This window comes from Carcharodon carcharias, chromosome 11 (genome assembly GCF_017639515.1).
Source record: "Carcharodon carcharias isolate sCarCar2 chromosome 11, sCarCar2.pri, whole genome shotgun sequence".
Taxonomy (NCBI): domain Eukaryota; kingdom Metazoa; phylum Chordata; class Chondrichthyes; order Lamniformes; family Lamnidae; genus Carcharodon; species Carcharodon carcharias.
This window is the reverse complement of record NC_054477.1, coordinates 98,890,433-98,909,597: the sequence shown is the minus strand read 5'-3', so window position 1 is coordinate 98,909,597 and position 19,165 is coordinate 98,890,433. Positions and strand designations below refer to the sequence as shown.

At 45.5% G+C, this 19,165-nt stretch overlaps 1 protein-coding gene across 1 annotated transcript in view; it reads left to right on the top strand.

Annotated features, from left to right (window-relative positions):
- The first annotated feature begins 561 nt into the window (after positions 1-561).
- The window catches only part of LOC121283796 (short transient receptor potential channel 6-like), a 230,763-nt gene continuing 212,159 nt past the window's right edge, over positions 562-19,165 (top strand). The window contains exon 1 of the mRNA XM_041198521.1: positions 562-833. Within this exon, the coding sequence (XP_041054455.1) occupies positions 694-833 (140 nt within the window). The 5' untranslated portion in view covers positions 562-693. The remainder of the gene's footprint in view (positions 834-19,165) is intronic.

Sequence of the window (19,165 nt, the reverse complement as noted above, 5' to 3'; positions counted from 1 at the left end):
TGGGTGAATGGGCATCATGCGGACTGGAGCAGTTCAAGAGGGCAGCTCACCACCACCTTCTCAAGGGCAATTAGGGATGGGCAATAAATGCTGATCTAGCCAGCAACGCCCACGTCCCATGAAAGAATGATTGAAAATAATGCTCCTAGAATCAGAAGTGACTCCAGGATATGTGTTCACGCGCCTTTTCGCAATTGTTGTCAGTCCCAGACCAACGCAAACGTTAGTTTTAAATTAGTTGCGTGAGAATAGGATGTATGAATGAGAAATCGTGATCATAATATCATTTCAATTTAATACTGTTTTATCTTGCAAGGATAATTACAATCGAAATAGATGAATTTGGTAAACGAATCAATTAATTAAACTCCAAGTCTCTGATATAATTCTAACTGATTTGTTCAGTGTTAAACATTGGACAAAAGGAATCTGCACTGATGTGATCTCCCAGCTGCCTGTCACTTCGTGCAGGCAGCTCCTGTCCCGATTCCGCACGGTCCACACCAGCACCAACAACATCGAGAACTATTTCGGACAGGAGAGTGTCCGACACACACACATACAAAACCTGACGCATCCGAAGCGTCACTTAAAGACGGTACCAAACCGTAGCCTCCCTGGGGTATAATTGCGTGGGTGAGAAAGCTTCAAGTCTGGGAACTATTCAGTTTGGAATGGGAGAAGTGCGAAGCGATGAATGAGAGGAAGCCGTGGGTCGCTGCGATTAACTCAGTGACCATCGCAAATCCAGCCAGTGGAAGGGAAGATTATCTTCCAATGAAAAGGGTTATCAATAAAGAATCCTACACGTCTCAGTATGAGCACAATTTACCGTAAGTAAACCAAGCACCGGTCAACACGGACTTTTTAAATTCATTTATGGGATGTGGAATAGAACATTACTTTTGTCCATTTCCAGTATTAAATTGGAGTTATTCATTAAAAGGCACAGAATTTAAATAAAGACTTAGGGAAATCATTGGGAAGTTGCAAGACCTTGTTTTGGAATGTCATTAATCTTCTTGTGGTAACAAATGTTATGTCTACAAGCGACTTTGAAATGCTGTCCATAGACAGCTGATATTGTGATATAAAATAGTGTTTATTTTTAATATGCAATTATATAAGCAATGCATCGTAAATATTTTGTGGCAGAGATTGCCTGTTTAAATAAAATAATAATTTAAATAAGTTAATATTTTTTCTGCCACCGAATTTTGATCGTTTTAAAGACTTGGGAGAAAATAGCGTCATCTTCTGGTTTGCGGGGTTACTTGCGGCTTTCACCTTCACCGCACACGCTGGGTTAAGTTCCAGAAGTGCATTTACTTTGTTTAAACTCGCCCACAGTAACATGCCACTGTGCACACTTAAACATAAACTTGTTACATCCGACACTTCCTTAATAAAGACTCTTGAAAGCAACCACTCACATTGAATATTGACAGGTTGTTAGGTTATTCACAGTGTGGATGTTATCGAATGTATTTTAAATTATTTGGAATTTGTCTAATTCAGAAAGAGCTATAATGTAATAATAGTTATGCTATGTTAGTTATTTAGAAAATTAAATAAACTGTTGATCCTTCTATTTCTAAAGGTTTGTTTTCCAAGCCTTCTGCTACACAGTTATAGTAGGTTTGCAGCCCTAGCTGCTCCTGGTGTGAGTTCAACCCATTACCCAATGTCCTACAGCTTCAAGCCACTGGGGAGGGTTTCCAGGAAGAAGCAGAGAAACATCCTTTGAGAAAAGGCTAACTCAAACATTTCTGCAGTGGCATAAGTGAGGGTGCTTGGTGGTGTGTTTTTGTGTAATACTAAAACTAAAATATTAGAGCTGGTATTTAGGAAAGGGCAAACTGCCCTCCAGTACGAGGGCTATACTAATGTTTAATCTAAGGGCCTTCCTCCAAATTTCACACAGTATGAAACACTAGATTAGGATTTGTGTCTTGATCCTGTTAAAGATCTCCTTCCTTCAGCCATCCAAAGAATCTAAATAAGTATTTGGTTGGGAGCAAAATTAGTGTTTATAGGAAAACAGACACAGTTGGACCTGATCAAATATTCCATAGGACACAATGGCTCCTGTGTTGTTGGGGTTGGATGGAGTAAAGTGTCATCTGTGGGAGGAGATTGTTCAGGGTTAAATAATAGGGACAGAATTACCTGGAAAAACTCAGCAGGTCTGGCAGCATCGGCGGAGAAGAAAAGAGTTGATGTTTCGAGTCCTCATGACCCTTCAACAGAGTTCTGTTGAAGGGTCATGAGGACTCGAAACATCAACTCTTTTCTTCTCCGCCGATGCTGCCAGACCTGCTGAGTTTTTCCAGGTAATTCTGTTTTTGTTTTGGATTTCCCGCATCCGCAGTTTTTTGTTTTTAAATAACAGGGATTTGGGTTTGTTAAGTACTCCAGTGTTTTGTCTGATTGCTTTTGGGAAACAATAAGAATCTATGTTGAATGCAACTTCAGGAAATTAATTAGGGGAAGTAGTCATGATTGAATATAAATACAGGGTCTGAGAAAGGCTTGATGGGTGAACACCCATTTCTAATTCTGTGTCTTCTTACATTTTCCCATTTTTGAAAGTTACCCAACAGCTACCAATTTAGTTCTACATAAGTGGTCAATTTGTTCCAGTTATTTATCAATTCCCTCTCTGTTTTAAAAGTCAAACAAATTCCAATTGTTAATGTATTTCCTGTATTGTCATAAATGTTGCACTGAAAGTGATTAATTTTCCTGTCATCTCTCTTGCTTACTATCAAGAGGCTGCTTCTGCCCAATCTGTTTTTATCTGTCTTATAAATATTTTAGACTTCACTATATCCAACATTAATTCTCAGACCTCAGCCAGATTTTAGGTACTGTAAATGTATTATTTTCTTGCCATACATAATCTTCATGTTTCTTATTCTAGTGTAAAATCATTCATGGTTGTCACCTATTATAATTCTCCCCACTACCAGGCATTTATTCATTGATTTTAACCTCAAAGTCATTTACTATTTCATCTCTCTCATTCTGACTGCTTACCCTGTGGTTAAATTTGAAGTTTTCATTGATCTACTTCCCCCTTTTTGCTATCAAAGTCAAATTGTGTTGAAGTTGAAGGAATGCTGTTTATTGAGACGTAGAAATATGCACTGTCATTGTAATGTCAGACTACATACCATGCTGGATGGGATCTCAATAATGAGGGCTATGTCAGCAGACATCACTTTACATACTCAACGATAAGAATTTTAATCAAATAACTACTTCGGGGTCTTGCACGGTAAAGCGTTAAGTCATTGACAAGTGTACACAACAGTCACAGCTGAATGAACCTCGCAGCCTCTGGTTCAAACAGATAATTAACATCTGGTAACAAACAAAAAAAAAAGCCAGGAGAGATACTAAAAGACATAGTCATGTAAGAAATACAAAATAACTTTTCAAATTGAATCTTGTTGCACCAAATTGGATGTTTTTTTTAAGTTGCTTATCAAACTCTGCCTACAGAAGTAATTTCCTCCCTGTTACTATTTTTCCCAAGACCTATTGTCATGGCATCAGAATGGGGATCAGATTAAAGAGTGAAGTGTTTTATATATTTTCCATACTGGTGTTTTCCTTCAGATATCTCATGTGTTGAAAGTATGGATTTCTTCATTTGGTTCCTGGCTGTAATCTGGGGCTGGTGTTTCTAGAACCATTCTGTCTTTCCACCGAGTGAACCACACACATTTGTGGGAATATCCCATTTCTTAAAACCATTTGCCATTTGATGTTTTTCTCTATTCTCTTCCTTCCCCTATACTTACTCCTAGCTTCAATATTTCCCAATTAGAGTAAATAGGTTCTGGATCAGCTTCATCTAATTATGTTTCCTAATGCATGAGCATCACTTCTCATTCTATTTTACATTCTTCCACAAATCGTTCTGCTTTTCAGTTGTTACAGTGCTGAAATTCAGATTTGATTTCTCCAACGGTTTCCTGGCTGGCTTCCTAATGCATGTGTGTTGGGGTTGAGAATTGTACCAGATTGAAGCCAACTTCTGTAAACTCTGCTAACTATGTCCCATTCCCACTGCAGGTCCCATTCATGAGCACCCTTGCCCTCACTGGTCCACATTGGCTTTTGAATCTCCGATGCTTGAAATTTTAAATTCTCACTCTTGCATTTCAGCCTTTTCATTGTTTCTCCCTCCCAATTTCTGTAACTTTCTTTAGGCCTGACCCTATCTTCCTTACTCTCTGTTCCTCTGACCCTAGTCTCTTATGAGTTTCCTTACCTTTTGTTGTGCCTTCAACCACCTTAAATCCTCCTACTTTTCCACCTCCCTGTCTTTTATAATTCTCCTCGAACAAGCTCCTGGTCCCCCAATCTAATCTCTACTTCTTAGTTTGCATCTATTTCTTATTATTTGTGAAACACCTTGGGATGTTTCACTATATTGAAAGTGCTATATCAATGAAAGTTGCTGTTGTTCTGTTTCATCTTTTTTATGGTGCAGTTAACTTGCTGGGACCATTTTAAGGGCAAGATGAGTGACCTGTGTGGTGCTATACTGCCTCCTTCACCATTCTTTACTCAATGAAAACAGGCCATAACACGTATGTCAAAGCTTTTAAAGATTAGTGAGATTTCTCACCTTGATTGAGCTCTCACAGCTTATAATTTGAGGCTGTTTTTACTTCCTTGCTTCATGGAAGAAATGCTCGAGAAAGAACAGCAGCGGCAGTAGCAACAGCCTCAACAGCCAGGCAGAGACAGTGTTAGGATCATGCACGGGTCCCCAAGCCATTCATGGACCCCATGTGGATTCAGTGAAAGGAAACCTCTGTGCTTTTAGTACCATTGTCCAGTGAAATGCAGGGCCCCGCACCAATCCTTTGCAAGGGGGCCCCACAAGGCACTCACAGGGCCTGCAACCGGAAAGAGTAGCAGGTGGGTACATTGGAAGAAACCAGGTTGGCAGGGATGGCTGGGGACTGTGCATAGAAGGCTGTAGCCCATTGGGCCTATAAGCCAGAGGTTACTGGCCTTGGTATGCTGAGGAACATTGTAACAGGAGGTTACATTTCACCAGACAAGTTGCTGCTTAACTCTGCAGCTTCAGCAACAGGGTCAGCTGCCTGCTATCCCAAATTGCTATGCTTTGCCAGTGGTTGTCAAAATCACCGCCACTCTCACTTTTGTGTTGCAAAAGTTTTTCCGGTCTGTACAGTGGGCATCATCAATTTTTTCCCGTCTGTAGTGTGGAGCAGCATCAAGCAGGTCATCAGTACCCTATTTACCAGGGTCAACTGATATATTATCTTTTCCATGGATTCTAATATGTAAAATGAGAGCAATGTGGGATTTGCAGAGGAACTGGGTTCCTTCATTCCGAGAGCATTTCAGACTGTACTCATGCATTTTCCAAGGCAGCAGAAAATGACCCAGCGGATGTCATCAACAAGAACTCTATTCCTCAATCAATGTCCAGCTAGTGTATGATTCCTGTCGAAGGATCCTGCAAATCTGTGCCAGTTTTTCACAACACCTTTATCCTACAACATTTATCCATCTCCCCACTATTCTGCTATTCCAGGAGCGTAATAGATTGGTTCCTTGGAGACAACGGCAGCTTCTGCACACATATTTAATGACAGCCCTGAACAGTTCGCCAAGCCTGAACAGCTATCACAACCATTGGATTACCACAGATATAACTGAGTACACAACTGGGCTATCAACGGAATGGTTTATTTATTAAGGTAAGTCTGGGGACTCCCTACAATGTGCTTCTCACAAAGTCTGTCACATCATTATAGTGTGCTGTATGTTGCTAAATGTAGCAATGCGACGATGATTGCAGATAGAGTAGGCAGAACAATGGTAAGATTTATTATCTGATGAGGAATAATTCAATGCAGACAAGGGGGAGTAGTAGAAAAAATGAGCACAATGTTTTAAAATAAAGATTGCATTTATGTAGTACCTTTCACAACTACAAAACATCTCAAAGTGCTTTACTGCCAATGGAGTATTTTTGAAGTGTAGTCACTGTTGAACTGTAGGAAACGTGGCAACCAGTTTGCGGACAGCAAGCTCTCACAAAGAGCAATGTGATAATGATATCAGATAAACTATTTTTGTGATGGTGATGGAGGGATAAATATTGGCCAGGATACAGGGAATAGCTCCCCTGTTCTTCTTCAAAATAGTGCCATGGGATCTTTTACATCCACCTGAGAGGGCAGATAGGCCCTTGATTTAAGGTCTCATCAGAAAGGCAACACTCACTACAGTTTAGCACTCCCTCAGTGCTACATTATAGTCTCACCCTTGATTTTGGTGCTGATGTCCTGGAGTTATACTTGCACCCACAATCTAATGGCTCAGAAGTAAGAGTGCTACCAACTGAACCACAGCTGACATACGGTAATTTGCAGAGGCCAAAGATCAGTGACCTGCGATGCGATAATGACCAGATAATCATATTTTTAAAGTAATATTGATTGAGAAATTAATACTGACCAGGGCACCAGGAGACTGCCAGGCTTTTAATGTCCTTTGTGCAATCAATTCCTTTGAAGGTTGCACTCCAGCCTTGCCGACCTGGCCACCTGCCTCCTCCACAGCTCCATGGCCTGCTCCTCATAGGTGGTGAGGTGCTGGAGCAGGGTGTGCCCACCACCAGTCCGCTGATGCTCCCTCATATTAAACTCGGTTTTTGCCTGCGAAACAGAGAAGAGCATTTATTGGGGTTGATCGCTCATGTACTCTGCACGCGCAAGCCGCACCCCAACCACAGTGGCCCATCTGAGACCTCCAGCAGCTCCTGTCCACACTACTGGTGATCAGTCCCCAGAAGATAGTACGGCTGGTCCCAAACCCCTCCCCCAACAGACACCTTGGACACATTTGATGTCCATCACTTTGAATAACACACGGGTCTTAGCGCCCATGGCAAGGAGGCGCAACTAAGTGTGGAGCCGAGGCCAGCAGATGGCTCTTGGCCAAAACACCTTGAGGCTCCCCTTCCACCATCTCATCACCATCAATGTGACATGTGTTGGAGTTCTGAGTATGTGTCTAGCTGCCTCCCCTGCAGGTTGTCCCCAGACTACTCAAATGCCACAACCACCAACACATGCTGCAGGGAGAACCCATCTTGTCCTCAACCACTAAGGCTGATGTAAGCATGATCACTACCTGTTTGCCCACCCAGCGTGCGCCAAATGCCCAATGCAGTAACGACAGTAAGATGTGGCGGGGGTGGGGTGCTCAAAGGCTAAGGCTACCTGCTGGGGTCAAATGGCCAAGGCTGACATGATACTCATCCTTCCAGAGTGCAACAAATCATTGAAGCGCTTGCGACACTGTATTCCTGTGTGCCGCACATCGTCATGAGAGCTTACAGCCACCTCCACCTCCTGCACGCCTGCCTGGTGACTTAGGGGTTCTCCTCCTCCCATCCTTTTTATACAAAATATTGCAACGCTTGGACACCTCTTGGAGGAGGACAGCAAGACAGGCACCTGAGGACCGAGGGGCACAGTGGCCCCCCGCTGGCCTATCCTGCAGTCTGGCCCCCTCCTCCCCCTCTGCCCTCAAACCAGCATGTCCTTCGCTATGAGTGGCCATGGTGCACTGCCTCAAGGAGGCTGCCTGGCCATTCTTTATACAGACTGCCGGTTCCCCATTGGAACCAGCGGTCTGAACACGTCTGCCGCCGATTCGATTTTCCTGTTGTACATGGGAGTCGCAAACCTGCTGGGCAGGCCTTAATGGGCCCGCCCGCGCAAAATGGTGGCATGGCCCATTTCGGCAGCAGCAATTGAGAAAGCTGCTCGTCCAACCTTAAGGTTGGCGAAGAGCCCAGGCGGCCTTCACATTTTCATGGAACCACGGGTGGGATGAGATTTCATGGAGGGTTGAAAAATTAAATACATTTCTCATTAAAGTTCATTGACATGTCCCAACTCATGTGACACTGTCACATGAGGGGACATGTCTTAAATTTTTAAAAATTTCTGTATTAAAATTTTTAAAACTTAAAACTTATCTCCCCAAGGCACCCCTGTGCATGCATGTAAGAGCGCACTCCTGACTCAGGGAAATCCACCCCCCACCCCACCCCCTGGCCCACACATACAGCGCTTCTGGGCACGCGTCAGGCTGGAGGCTCACCCACATGAAATGATGGCACGGACTCAATCAGGGGTGCCAATCGTCCGTGCCCGACCCCAGGGAGAATTCTCTCCATGATTTCCTTACCTATGTTGTATTTATATTACAACATTGCTTGTGAATGCAGCCCCGCTCCAGAAGTACCACTTTAATATAAACAATTCGGTGATACATACATACGATCATACGAACTAGGAGCAGGAGTAGGCCACTCAGCCCTTCAAGCCTGCTCTGCCATTCAATAAGGTCATGGCTGATCTGACTGTAACTTCCCACCTGCCCTCAGGGCTCCACTTCAGACATAGGTTTTCTTAGTATATGCAACTAAAAGGAAATAGATAGAACTTGTACTTATGTAGCATCTCTTCACAGCCTCAGGATATTTTAAAACACTTCACAGCAAACAAAATGCTTTGATGTATAATCATTGTTTCTACGTTAAGAAACACAGCAACCAACTGAGCCCGCAAGTTCCTACAAAACTGTAGTGAGGTAAATTACTCAATAATCTTCACTACTGATGTTAATAACAGAATAAATGTTAGCCTGGACATGTTGAGAACTCTGCTGTTCTTTGAATTGTACCATGAGATCTTTTGCATCCATTTGAGAGCCCAGATGAGACCTCAGTTTAACATCTCATTCAGCACCTCCAATGATACAGCATTCTCTCAGTACCACGTTGATGTGTCAGGCTAGATTCTGAGCTCAAAGGGTGATTTTAACCCTGCCTGCCTGTTGGAAACTTATCCACCAATGCTGCATTCCCTCCTCGCACTTGCACTTTAACCTGTTGTTCTGAGGTGGGAAGGGTACCTGCCAAGCAGCAGTGAAATCCTTCTTTTGCTCTGTACATTGGGTTCTGATGATATTCCCAGGACCCAGCTCCTATTTTAACTGGTGGCTTGGGCTGCAGGTTTCCTGCCAGCTGAACCTATTGGGAAGGAGACACAGATAGGTAAGTTTTTAATTCTTTTTTACTTTCCGCCAGGAGAGACAGGAGTTTAGGTCTCTCTGCCCTGTGCACCTCTCTCCCTACCATTCCCCCACCGCCCATCCCATCCAATGGTCTTCATTCAAGTGCTCCTGACCATTCCTTTGGTCCCATGTGATGACCTCTTCCTTCTAAACATTCTGTTATTGTCCACTGACTAAATGTCACTTCGTGCGGGTTTTAGGGAGACAACTGATGGGTGTTAAAGTCATCTGGGTTTCATGTTTCAGAGATCATGTTGGTTTGCTCTCCTCCTTGGTCTCCACCCACCTAATTTCCATTTCAAGATGAAATAGGGACTTATGTCTGTGGAATAGAGCCTGAACCCAGAACCTTTTGTCTTGGGGAAGAGAGTGCTACTGCTGAGTCAAATCTGATACATTGATACCATGGGCAGAATCATCCCAGGTTTGAACTAAGTGCGGTAGTGGACGGGAAAAAGAATGTTTACCCGCCGGCCGCAATGGCGGCTTTTCACACTGTGTCATCCCAATCCCACCTCATTAATCATGTATTCCCAGGAAACACACCATTTCGCGGGCGGGTGGCCTCTGATTTGCCTGCCATGCTGTCACCTCTCTGCATCCTCACACTGAGCGCTATATATAAAGTGCAGCCACACACACCTCTTACCTGGGTTCCAGCCCAGGTCTGCTGCACAGAAGACATGGCCCAGAAAGGCAAGAAGACTGCAGCCCCCCCGATTCAGTGACGCATCCCTGGGATGCCTCCTGGACACTGTTGGAGCCTGCCGTGATGTCCTGTAACCTCTCTCTGGCTGAAGGAGGCCCATCAGTGTTACCACTCTGGTTTAAGAGGCAGTTTAGCCATCCAGTGCACAAATAAGATGAATGACCTCATCTGTGTCACTAGGGTAAGGCAACCATCACATCATTCTAAACTCACACACTCACAAGGTCATCACAAATTTAACTCACTCACTGCTAACTCAAGGGACATCAACGCTCACTCTCTCTCACACACACCCTCACGTCTCCACCTGGCCTCATCTCCTTTGGCAACTGCCTCCTCAGCTCTCACCTATTGAAATCATTTGCACAGATCAACATGTATCCCCACACACATCCTGGGATACCCCACTTCCCCAGTAGAGCCCTCTCCCTGTAGTCTCTTCCCTTGTCTGAGGCCACTTCTCCCCCTTCCCCAAGCAAGCCCTAACCCTGCAGCAGTTGAAAAACCATCCCTGCCTTGCAGCTAATCTCATAAGTAGACACCTGCCCATGAGCCCGCCTAAAAGTGATGTGGTGCTGTTTACGAAGCCTGGCAGTGATGACTGTGAGTGCTGCCCGATGCAAGGTAGGCAAACAAACCTCAAAGTCCCGAGTGAAATGCAGCTCACCAGGCACATGTTTCTTATGTACAGTTGTGAAACAGGTCGGCCTGCAATCACGCCAACGTGCTCAGATAACCCTGTGTGTGGGATGATTCTGGCGAGCTGAGCTTATAATGAGAAGCAGATGTTTACAAGTTCCCGATGTCCGACAGTGGGAAAAGTGGCACATTATTGATGGGCGGAGCGGATGATTGCAAACTGGTTTCTCGACATCGTGAAATGGATTTTTGGCCTTCTCGCCATATTGTCCACTGATGCTCGCCATGATGCCCGATGCCAGTGGGCACAGAAAATTCTGCCTTGTATTGCTTTGACTATAATGTTGGATGCAAGGTTTTTATTTCTTCCGTAGTAGACTGAGATCTCAGTTCACCCTCACAGCAATCCGTTTGTTGCACTGGAGCCTTTTCCTGGTGGTTAGTTGTGCTTGGAGTAGATTCCAAAGCGCTGTCAACATCAGCACATTGCTGAACTACCTTAATCAAATCAGTTCATTCGGGGTACGGGGGTGGAATGTAAAATGACGTGTGATGACGTTGGGCTTGCATCCCGACGTCATCGTGCACAATGGCAATATTTCGGTAGGCGGGCGTGCACTATGAGGACAGACGTGTGCCCACCATTAATTAACAGGCTAGTTAAGGCCCTTGAGGCACCAATTATATTTGATTTTATGCAGCCCTTGCAATTTTCAGGGCATTGCATGGGCAGGCGGGTAGGCCACATTTTCAAAAACCTCATTCTCAGGCAAATAAGAGGGGTGAGTGGGCTTGCTAATGCGAGTTGTTAGTACTTTAGATTATAACTTACTGCTGCTTCCTTGGGTGAACAGGACAACTTCATTTCGTCTCAGAGCTGCTTTGACAGAAATAAAAAGCTTCAGTTCAGGACTCTGGAGGAATCATACCACATGGGGCCTTCCAGGTATCAGACAGCCTTCCCTTACCCTGGGAATGGGGATTGTGGTCTCTGCTGGAGGTACCTGCTCTGAGGAGGAAGAGAAGGCCAGAAGGGAGAGGAGGCTAGATGTCCGTATTCAGCTTCCAGGGGAGCGACCTGTGGGAGGAGAGGCATAGGCACAAGGGGCGCAGGGCCAACAGGAAGCCCAAGGTGGAAGGGGCTGCAGAAGCTGCCACTATCCTGCTGCCAGGGATTATAGGCAGCGAAGCAGCTACTTCAGTATGTCTGAGGTGCAGTGCCAAAGGAGGCTCCATCTCTCAAGGGAGGCAGTGACCGCCATCTGCCAGATGATCAGCTCCAACTGTGTGGCTGGACACCCCATGCCAGTGGCGCTGAAGGTCACACTGGCCCTCAACCTCTATGCCTCCAGCTCTTTCCAGGGGTCAGTGTGTGATCTTTGTGGAGTCCCCCAATCAACTGTCCACAGTTGTGTCAAGCTGGTGACAGATGCCTCTTCAGGCATGCATTGACTTTCATCCACTACCGCACAAACTAAGCCAGCCAGACAGAGTGAGCCAGAGGCTTTGCAGCGATCGCTGCGTTCCTCCACATTCAGGGTGCAATAAACTGTACACACGTGGCCAACAAGACACCAGTGGGTGAGCCCGGTGCCTTCGTCAACAGGAAGGGATTCCACTCCATGAACGTGCAGATAGTGTGTGACCATAGGATGCAGATTCTGCAAGTCTGTGCAAGGTACCTTGGCAACTCCTATGATGCATACATCCTGAGACACTCCCAGGTGCTGAGGCTCTTCAGTGCTCCAGCCCAGCTGGATGGATGGCTGCTGGATGACAAGGGCCATCCCTTCAAAAGGTGGCTCATGATGCCTCACCGCCATCCAAGAAAAGAGGCCAAGCAACAGTACACTAGGAGCCACGCCTCCACAAGGGCGGTGGTAGACAGAACCATCAAAATGCTCTTCCGCTGCCTGGGCCGTTCAGTGGATGCACTGCAATACCCCCCAGATCGTGTGTCACTGATAGTGGTTGCATGCTGCGCTCTCCACAATCTGGTACTGGAAAGAGGGGATGCAGTGGACGAAGAAGATGTTGAAGCAGCTGCTCTGGCAGCAGACGATGAGTCCAGTAGTGAGTCCAAGGGTGAACATGCTCAGGAGAACGCTGAGGGGATAGACACTAACCTGGGCAACCTCCAGGGAGGCAGTGACACCCGGGAGGCTAGCTCCACAGCACCTCAAAAAATCCAGTCCATAGAGTAATGGTGCAAGGTTGTTTTTTTGGACTGGAGAAAGGTATACAAAGGGGTTGGTACTAGCACTACTGCTCTTCTTAATATATATTAGTAACTTAAATTGGGTGCTCATGGCATAATTTGAAAATTTACACGTGCCACATGTGCCCTTGGAGACCAAAAACTGTATTTACTAATGACAGCAATGAGAAAACCAATGGACAGGATTTCACATTTTATATCATTTACTTTAACAATCAAACTAGAATAAACATAAATTAAACATGAAGAACTGGAAAATTGCAGTCAACATAAAATATAAGTTGCACATTAAATAGCAGATACAACAAAGATAGATCTCACGGATTCACTGGGCAATCCCCTCAGCAAATATGGCACCAATTTCAGCCACAAAATCCTTCAAAGCTCTAAACTTTCTCAGGTAGAGCCCCAGCCCTTTTTCTTCTGGGATTTAGCCTCAGCTCCTCAGCTGACCACAGTAACAACAAATCTGAGTTCTACAGACACAGTCTTCACCAAAATGGCGCACTCTGCAGAACCTCCTGAGGTTTGCTCTGCTCATGACAATCTTGATGGCATGGATTCACCAGAAACACCTTTGTGCAAACCCTCAGTATCCCTGTAATGATAAGATGGTGATCAGTCCAGTAGTTACCGCCACACATGGCTTTCATTTCATGCACATCTTGCCTGTCCCTCCGGATGTTAATGGCATAGTCAATTAGAACAAACATCTAGTCTATCCCCCTAGACATCCCCAGAGCATGAAGGCCCAGAAGTATCTCAATGTCTCAGGGCTCAAACAGGCAGTCACAAAGGAATCTCTCTCAGAGAAACTTGAGAGTCCCCCTTGCACAACAAAAATGGATACTCATTGCAATGACAATGACTGGGTGACTTTCAGGGATATAGAGTGTACTCCATGGCTCTGGAGGCCCTTGGCCCTACCTTTCTAAGCATCAAAATTGGTTTGATGAAAACAATGAGGTAATCCAGAAACTATTGGAGGAGAAATATCACCTCTACAGGCTTTACCTCAATGACAAGACATCACTATCCAAGCACGATGCCTACCGAAACATCCACAGGACTGTCCAACGCAGGCTCAGAGCCTGACTCTTGGCTGAATCAGAAAGCAGCCGAACTTAAGTTATGTGCAGACCGCAAAGACTGAAAGAGATTCAACAGTACTCTGAAACCTGTTTAATGACCCCAATCTACTGGTTCATCGCCAATCCTCAGTGCTGACGAGTCAATACTGCTCACAGAAAAAGCCCAAATTCTGGAAAGATGGGCAAAGCACTTTAACCACATCCTCAATAAGCCTTCATCCATCAATGAAGGAGCAATCAACAGGCTGTCACAGGTTGCCATCAACTGCCCATTTGATGATCCTCCCACACTACTAGAAATGATGAACACAAACTCCTGTCTAGCAGCAAAGCTTCAGGAGCTGATGCTGTCCAAGTTGAGCTCTACAAGGCTGGAGGTCAATGGTGGGTCAGGAAGCTCATTGAACTCACCTAGTCTATGTGGGAGCAAGGAACCATCTCGCAAGATTACAAAAATGTCCATTGTCCACATATACAAGTGGAAAGAAACTCACCAATCTTCCAACAATCATAAAGGAACATCAATCTTCTTCATTGATGGTAAAATCTTGCCTGAATCCTTGTGAACGACTCAGTGCAACATCTCAACCAGGATCTGCTGCCAGAGAGTCAGTGCGGTTTCAGAAGTCACTGATAACCTCTGATAAGGTGCTTGCACTCAAACAACTCCAGGAGATATGCCAAGGACAGTACATGGACCTCTACAAGGCTGGAGGTCACTGCCTGGTCAAGAAACGCATTGAACTCATTTAGTTGATGTGGGCACATAGACTGATGACCTGACCAAGGCCTTGGACACAGTCAGCTGTGAAGGCCTTTGGAAGGTAATGGAGAAATTCGGCAGTCCTGAGAAATTCATCACAATGGTTCGACAGTTCCATGACGACATGTTCACATGTGTTCTGGATGATGGTGAATCTTCTGACCCATTCCCAGTCAGTAATGACATTAAACAGGGCTGAGTGCTTGTGCCAAACCTCTTCAACATGATTTTCCCTGCCATTCTCTGTGCTGCCTTCCACGACGGTAATCTTGGCATCAAAATCAGATATCACATGGATGTAAGCTGCTCAACCTGAGACGACTCGTGTGTCTCAAGGACATACTTTGTGATTTCCTTTTTGCTGGTGCCCCAGCTGCCGGTTCAGACCAGGGCATGCAATGTAGCATGGACTTGTTCTGCAAAGCATGTGACAATTTTGGCCTTATGATCAGTACAATGAAAACTGAAGTAATGCATTCTCCTACTCCAGGAATGCCCTATTTCGAACTGAAGGCTTCAGTCCATGACCAGAACTTGTCAGCAGTGGATACATTCACTTATCTCAGCAGTAAACACTCTCAAGCTGTCTATATTGATAATGAGACACATGCAAGAATTGCCAAAGCAAGTATGGCCTTCAACTCACTTCGGATATCAGTGTGGGAATGAAGAGGAGTAAGTCTCCTTACCAAACTTAAAGTCTATAGAGCAGTAGTCCTGTCCACTCTGCTCAGCACATGTGAGACTTGGACTGTGTACCATTGTCATGCCAAGAAGCTCAATCTCTTTCAACTGAGGTGCCTTCGGAAGCTGTTGAAGGTCAGATGGCAGAACAAAATACCAGAAGCAGAGGTGCTCACCCAAGTTGGTGTGCCAAGTATCTACACCACACTGAGATCGTTACAACTGAGTTGGACTGCTCCTGCTCCTAAGTCCGATGCTCCTATGTCCTATGTTCCTTTGCAGCCAGATTGTCTGACACTCACTTCGCAAAGCAGATCTTCCATGCAGAGCTTGAGCCTGGGGTACACCCTTAAGGAGGTCAAAGGAAGAGTGACAAGGAAACTCTGAAGGCTTCTCTTAGGAGCTTTGCTGTTGACTTTGAGTCCTGGGAGAAGCTTGCCCAGGATCACTACATCCCGCGCAACTAAGTAAAAAGCAGTGCGGACTCCTTCAAAAGCAACTACTTATCAGAGGCAGAGAGAAAATCCCAACACAGAAACTCATCCAAAGCTTAATCATCTGCAGCATCCTGTACTATTTATAGTAGAACTTTCCAGACTCCCATTGCATTTAGCAGTCAACTGCATACCCACGGGAACCTTACCAAACACCCCAGATGATGAACATGGTCACCTTGGCCTTGAAGGACAAACAAGACAAGAACACCTTGTGCACTGCCAGCTATGGTCAATCAGTTCCTTTCAAATAACTGAATAAGCACCAATAACCTTATTTTCCCTTTCCTCTGTCCCCAGATCCAGCCTTTGTGCTCACCTTTTTCTTTGACTGCATTACAACCTCCTCCTCATTGGCAGAAGCTGCTCACATGGGCCTGTTTTCATGCTAACTGTGGTCAAATGGGCCTATTTTGCAAGGCTAACATCTTGTCTGCTATGAAGCCCAGGAGCAGTCAGTTCCTTTCTTTCACCAAGAGGTCACTATGCATAGATCCGGTGGATTTGGCAGTTTCAGTTCAGTGGATGCCTGTGTGTGTGGGGTGACTTTGCCCTCTGTCGTCCCCACACTCAGTTCGCTGCTTGCGAGGCTGCCATTTCTCCACTCAGACCCATCAAACTTACCCCTTAGAAAAAAGAAAACTTTACATCATAAACAACAAGTAGCTTACTAAACACTATACAGGTAACATCTTTTCCTTTGCTAAAGTCCACAATTATACAGATCATACTTACAAAATCATAATGGCTTAATCAATAACAAAATCAAACAAATGTCACAATTAGGATTTAGATTTTAACTTGCATGAATTCTCAGAGTTCCAATTTTCTTGCAAAAAAGAATTTGTTTTACTGCTGCTTGACTCACTTTCTTTCACTCTTCTTACAAGATCCTCCATTTCATTTTGCGTCATGATGGTTTTTTCATATTCTTCCTTAAGATGTTGTCCCTCAGCTTTGAGTTCATGAACAAGTGTGCTGAATCATAGCGGGACCAGGCAGAGGCAACATGGGGCAGAATCTTCGGCTCGGCCTGCGCCCACTGAACTGTCAGAGGCCTATTAAGGCCTGTTAAAAAGTAATTAAGGCAATCAGCTGAGCTGCCCATTCAACCTTAAGGTTGGTAGCAGGCGATGAGCCCAGGCAGCCTTTGAATTTTTCATGGAACCTCATCCACGGGCGGGATGAGCTTTCATGAATGATTTCAAATTTTCAGAAAATTTTTTATTAAAATTAATACACATGTCCCAGCTCATGTGACAATTTCACATGAGGGCAACATGTCATAAATTTTTTTTCAACACTTTATTACACTGTTTAAACTGAAAACTAAGCATGCGCGTGAAGATCACTTTCCCGACTCAAGCAACACCACCCCCCCCCCCGACCCATACAGGGAATGCACAGTACTTCTGGGCGTGTGTCATGCTGAGTGGGCCTTAATTGGCCTGCCAACATAAAATGGCAGCGCCCAGCCCCCCCCCCCCCCCTCCCCCCCCCCCCCGATGGAGAGAAAATTCATCCCATGATTTTGTTAAATTGTGGTTAATTAATTTATTTGAGCTCTTTGAGGAAGTGAGGTTTCAAACCATTTCCTCTGGTTTCTTCTGAAGTATTTGCTTTGTTAGCTTTGTTCTGCGGAGTATTTTGTTTTGACAACTCTGTAAGATCTTTTCTGCCCAGTGGGCAGTGCCATCTGCTGGGGGCACCTCCTCTGAGGAGGAAGAGAGGGGCAGAAGGGAGAGAAAGCCAGGGGCTGCAGGCACCATTGCAGGGAGAGACCTGGAAGCGGAGTTGGAGCACGGCTTTTCCTACCTGGGTCTGGAGCAGAGGCAGGTCAGGAACCAGGAGCAGCATAAATAGAGCCTGAGGATTGGAGTGCGGCTTTTCCTAGCTGGGACTGGAGCAGAGGCAGCTCGGGAACTGGGGGCATCATAAATAGAGCCTGGGGATTGGAGTGCAGTCTTTCCTATCTAGGACTGGAGCAGAGGTAGGTCAGGAACCTGGAGCAGCATAAATAGAGATAAAAACAAAAAAAACTGCGGATGCTGGAAATCCAAAACAAAAACAGAATTACCTGGAAAAACTCAGCAGTTCTGGCAGCATCGGCGGAGAAGAAAAGAGTTGACGTTTCGAGTCCTCATGACCCTTCGACAGAACTTGAGTTCGAGTCCAAGAAAGAGTTGAAATATAAGCTGGTTTAAGGTGTGTGGGGGGGGGGGGGTGGTGGTGGTGGGGGGCGGGCGAAGTGAGTGAGAGAAGTGGGGGGGGTGGTGTGGTTGTAGGGACAAACAAGCAGCGATAGAAGCAGATCATCAAAAATGTCAACAACAATAGAACAAAAGAACACATAGGTGTTAAAGTTGGTGATATTATCTAAACAAATGTGCTAATTAAGAATGGATGGTAGGGCACTCAAGGTATAGCTCTATTGGGGGTGGGGAGAGCATAAAAGATTTTAAAATATTTAAAAATAATGGAAATAGGTGGGAAAAGAAAAATCTATATAATTTATTGGAAAAAAAAGGAAGGGGGAAACAGAAAGGGGGTGGGGATGGGGGAGGGAGCTCAAGACCTAAAGTTGTTGAATTCAATATTCAGTCCGGAAGGCTGTAAAGTGCCTAGTCGGAAGATGAGATGTTGTTCCTCCAGTTTGCGTTGGGCTTCACTGGAACAATGCAGCAAGCCAAGGACAGATATGTGGGCAAGAGAGCAGGGTGGAGTGTTAAAATGGCAAGCGACAGGGAGGTTTGGGTCATTCTTGCGGACAGATCGCAGGTGTTCTGCAAAGCGGTCGCCCAGTTTACGTTTGGTCTCTCCAATGTAGAGGAGACCACATTGGGAGCAACGAATGCAGTAGACTAAGTTGGGGGAAATGCAAGTGAAATGCTGCTTCACTTGAAAAGAGTGTTTGGACCCTTGGACGGTGAGGAGAGAGGAAGTGAAGGGGCAGGTGTTGCATCTTTTGCGTGGGCATGGGGTGGTGCCATAGGAGGGAGTTGAGGAGTAGGGGGTGATGGAGGAGTGGACCAGGGTGTCCCGGAGGGAGCGATCCTTACGGAATGCCGATAGGGGGGGTGAAGGGAAGATGTGTTTGGTGGTGGCATCATGCTGGAGTTGGCGGAAATGGCGGAGGATGATCCTTTGAATGCGGAGGCTGGTGGGGTGATAAGTGAGGACAAGGGGGAGCCTATCATATTTCTGGGAGGGAAGAGAAGGCGTGAGGGCGGATGCGCGGGAGATGGGCCGGACACGGTTGAGGGCCCTGTCAACGACCGTGGGTGGAAAACCTCGGTTAAGGAAGAAGGAGGACATGTCAGAGGAACTGTTTTTGAAAGTAGCATCATCGGAACAGATGCGACGGAGGTGAAGGAACTGAGAGAATGGGATGGAGTCCTTACAGGAAGCGGGGTGTGAGGA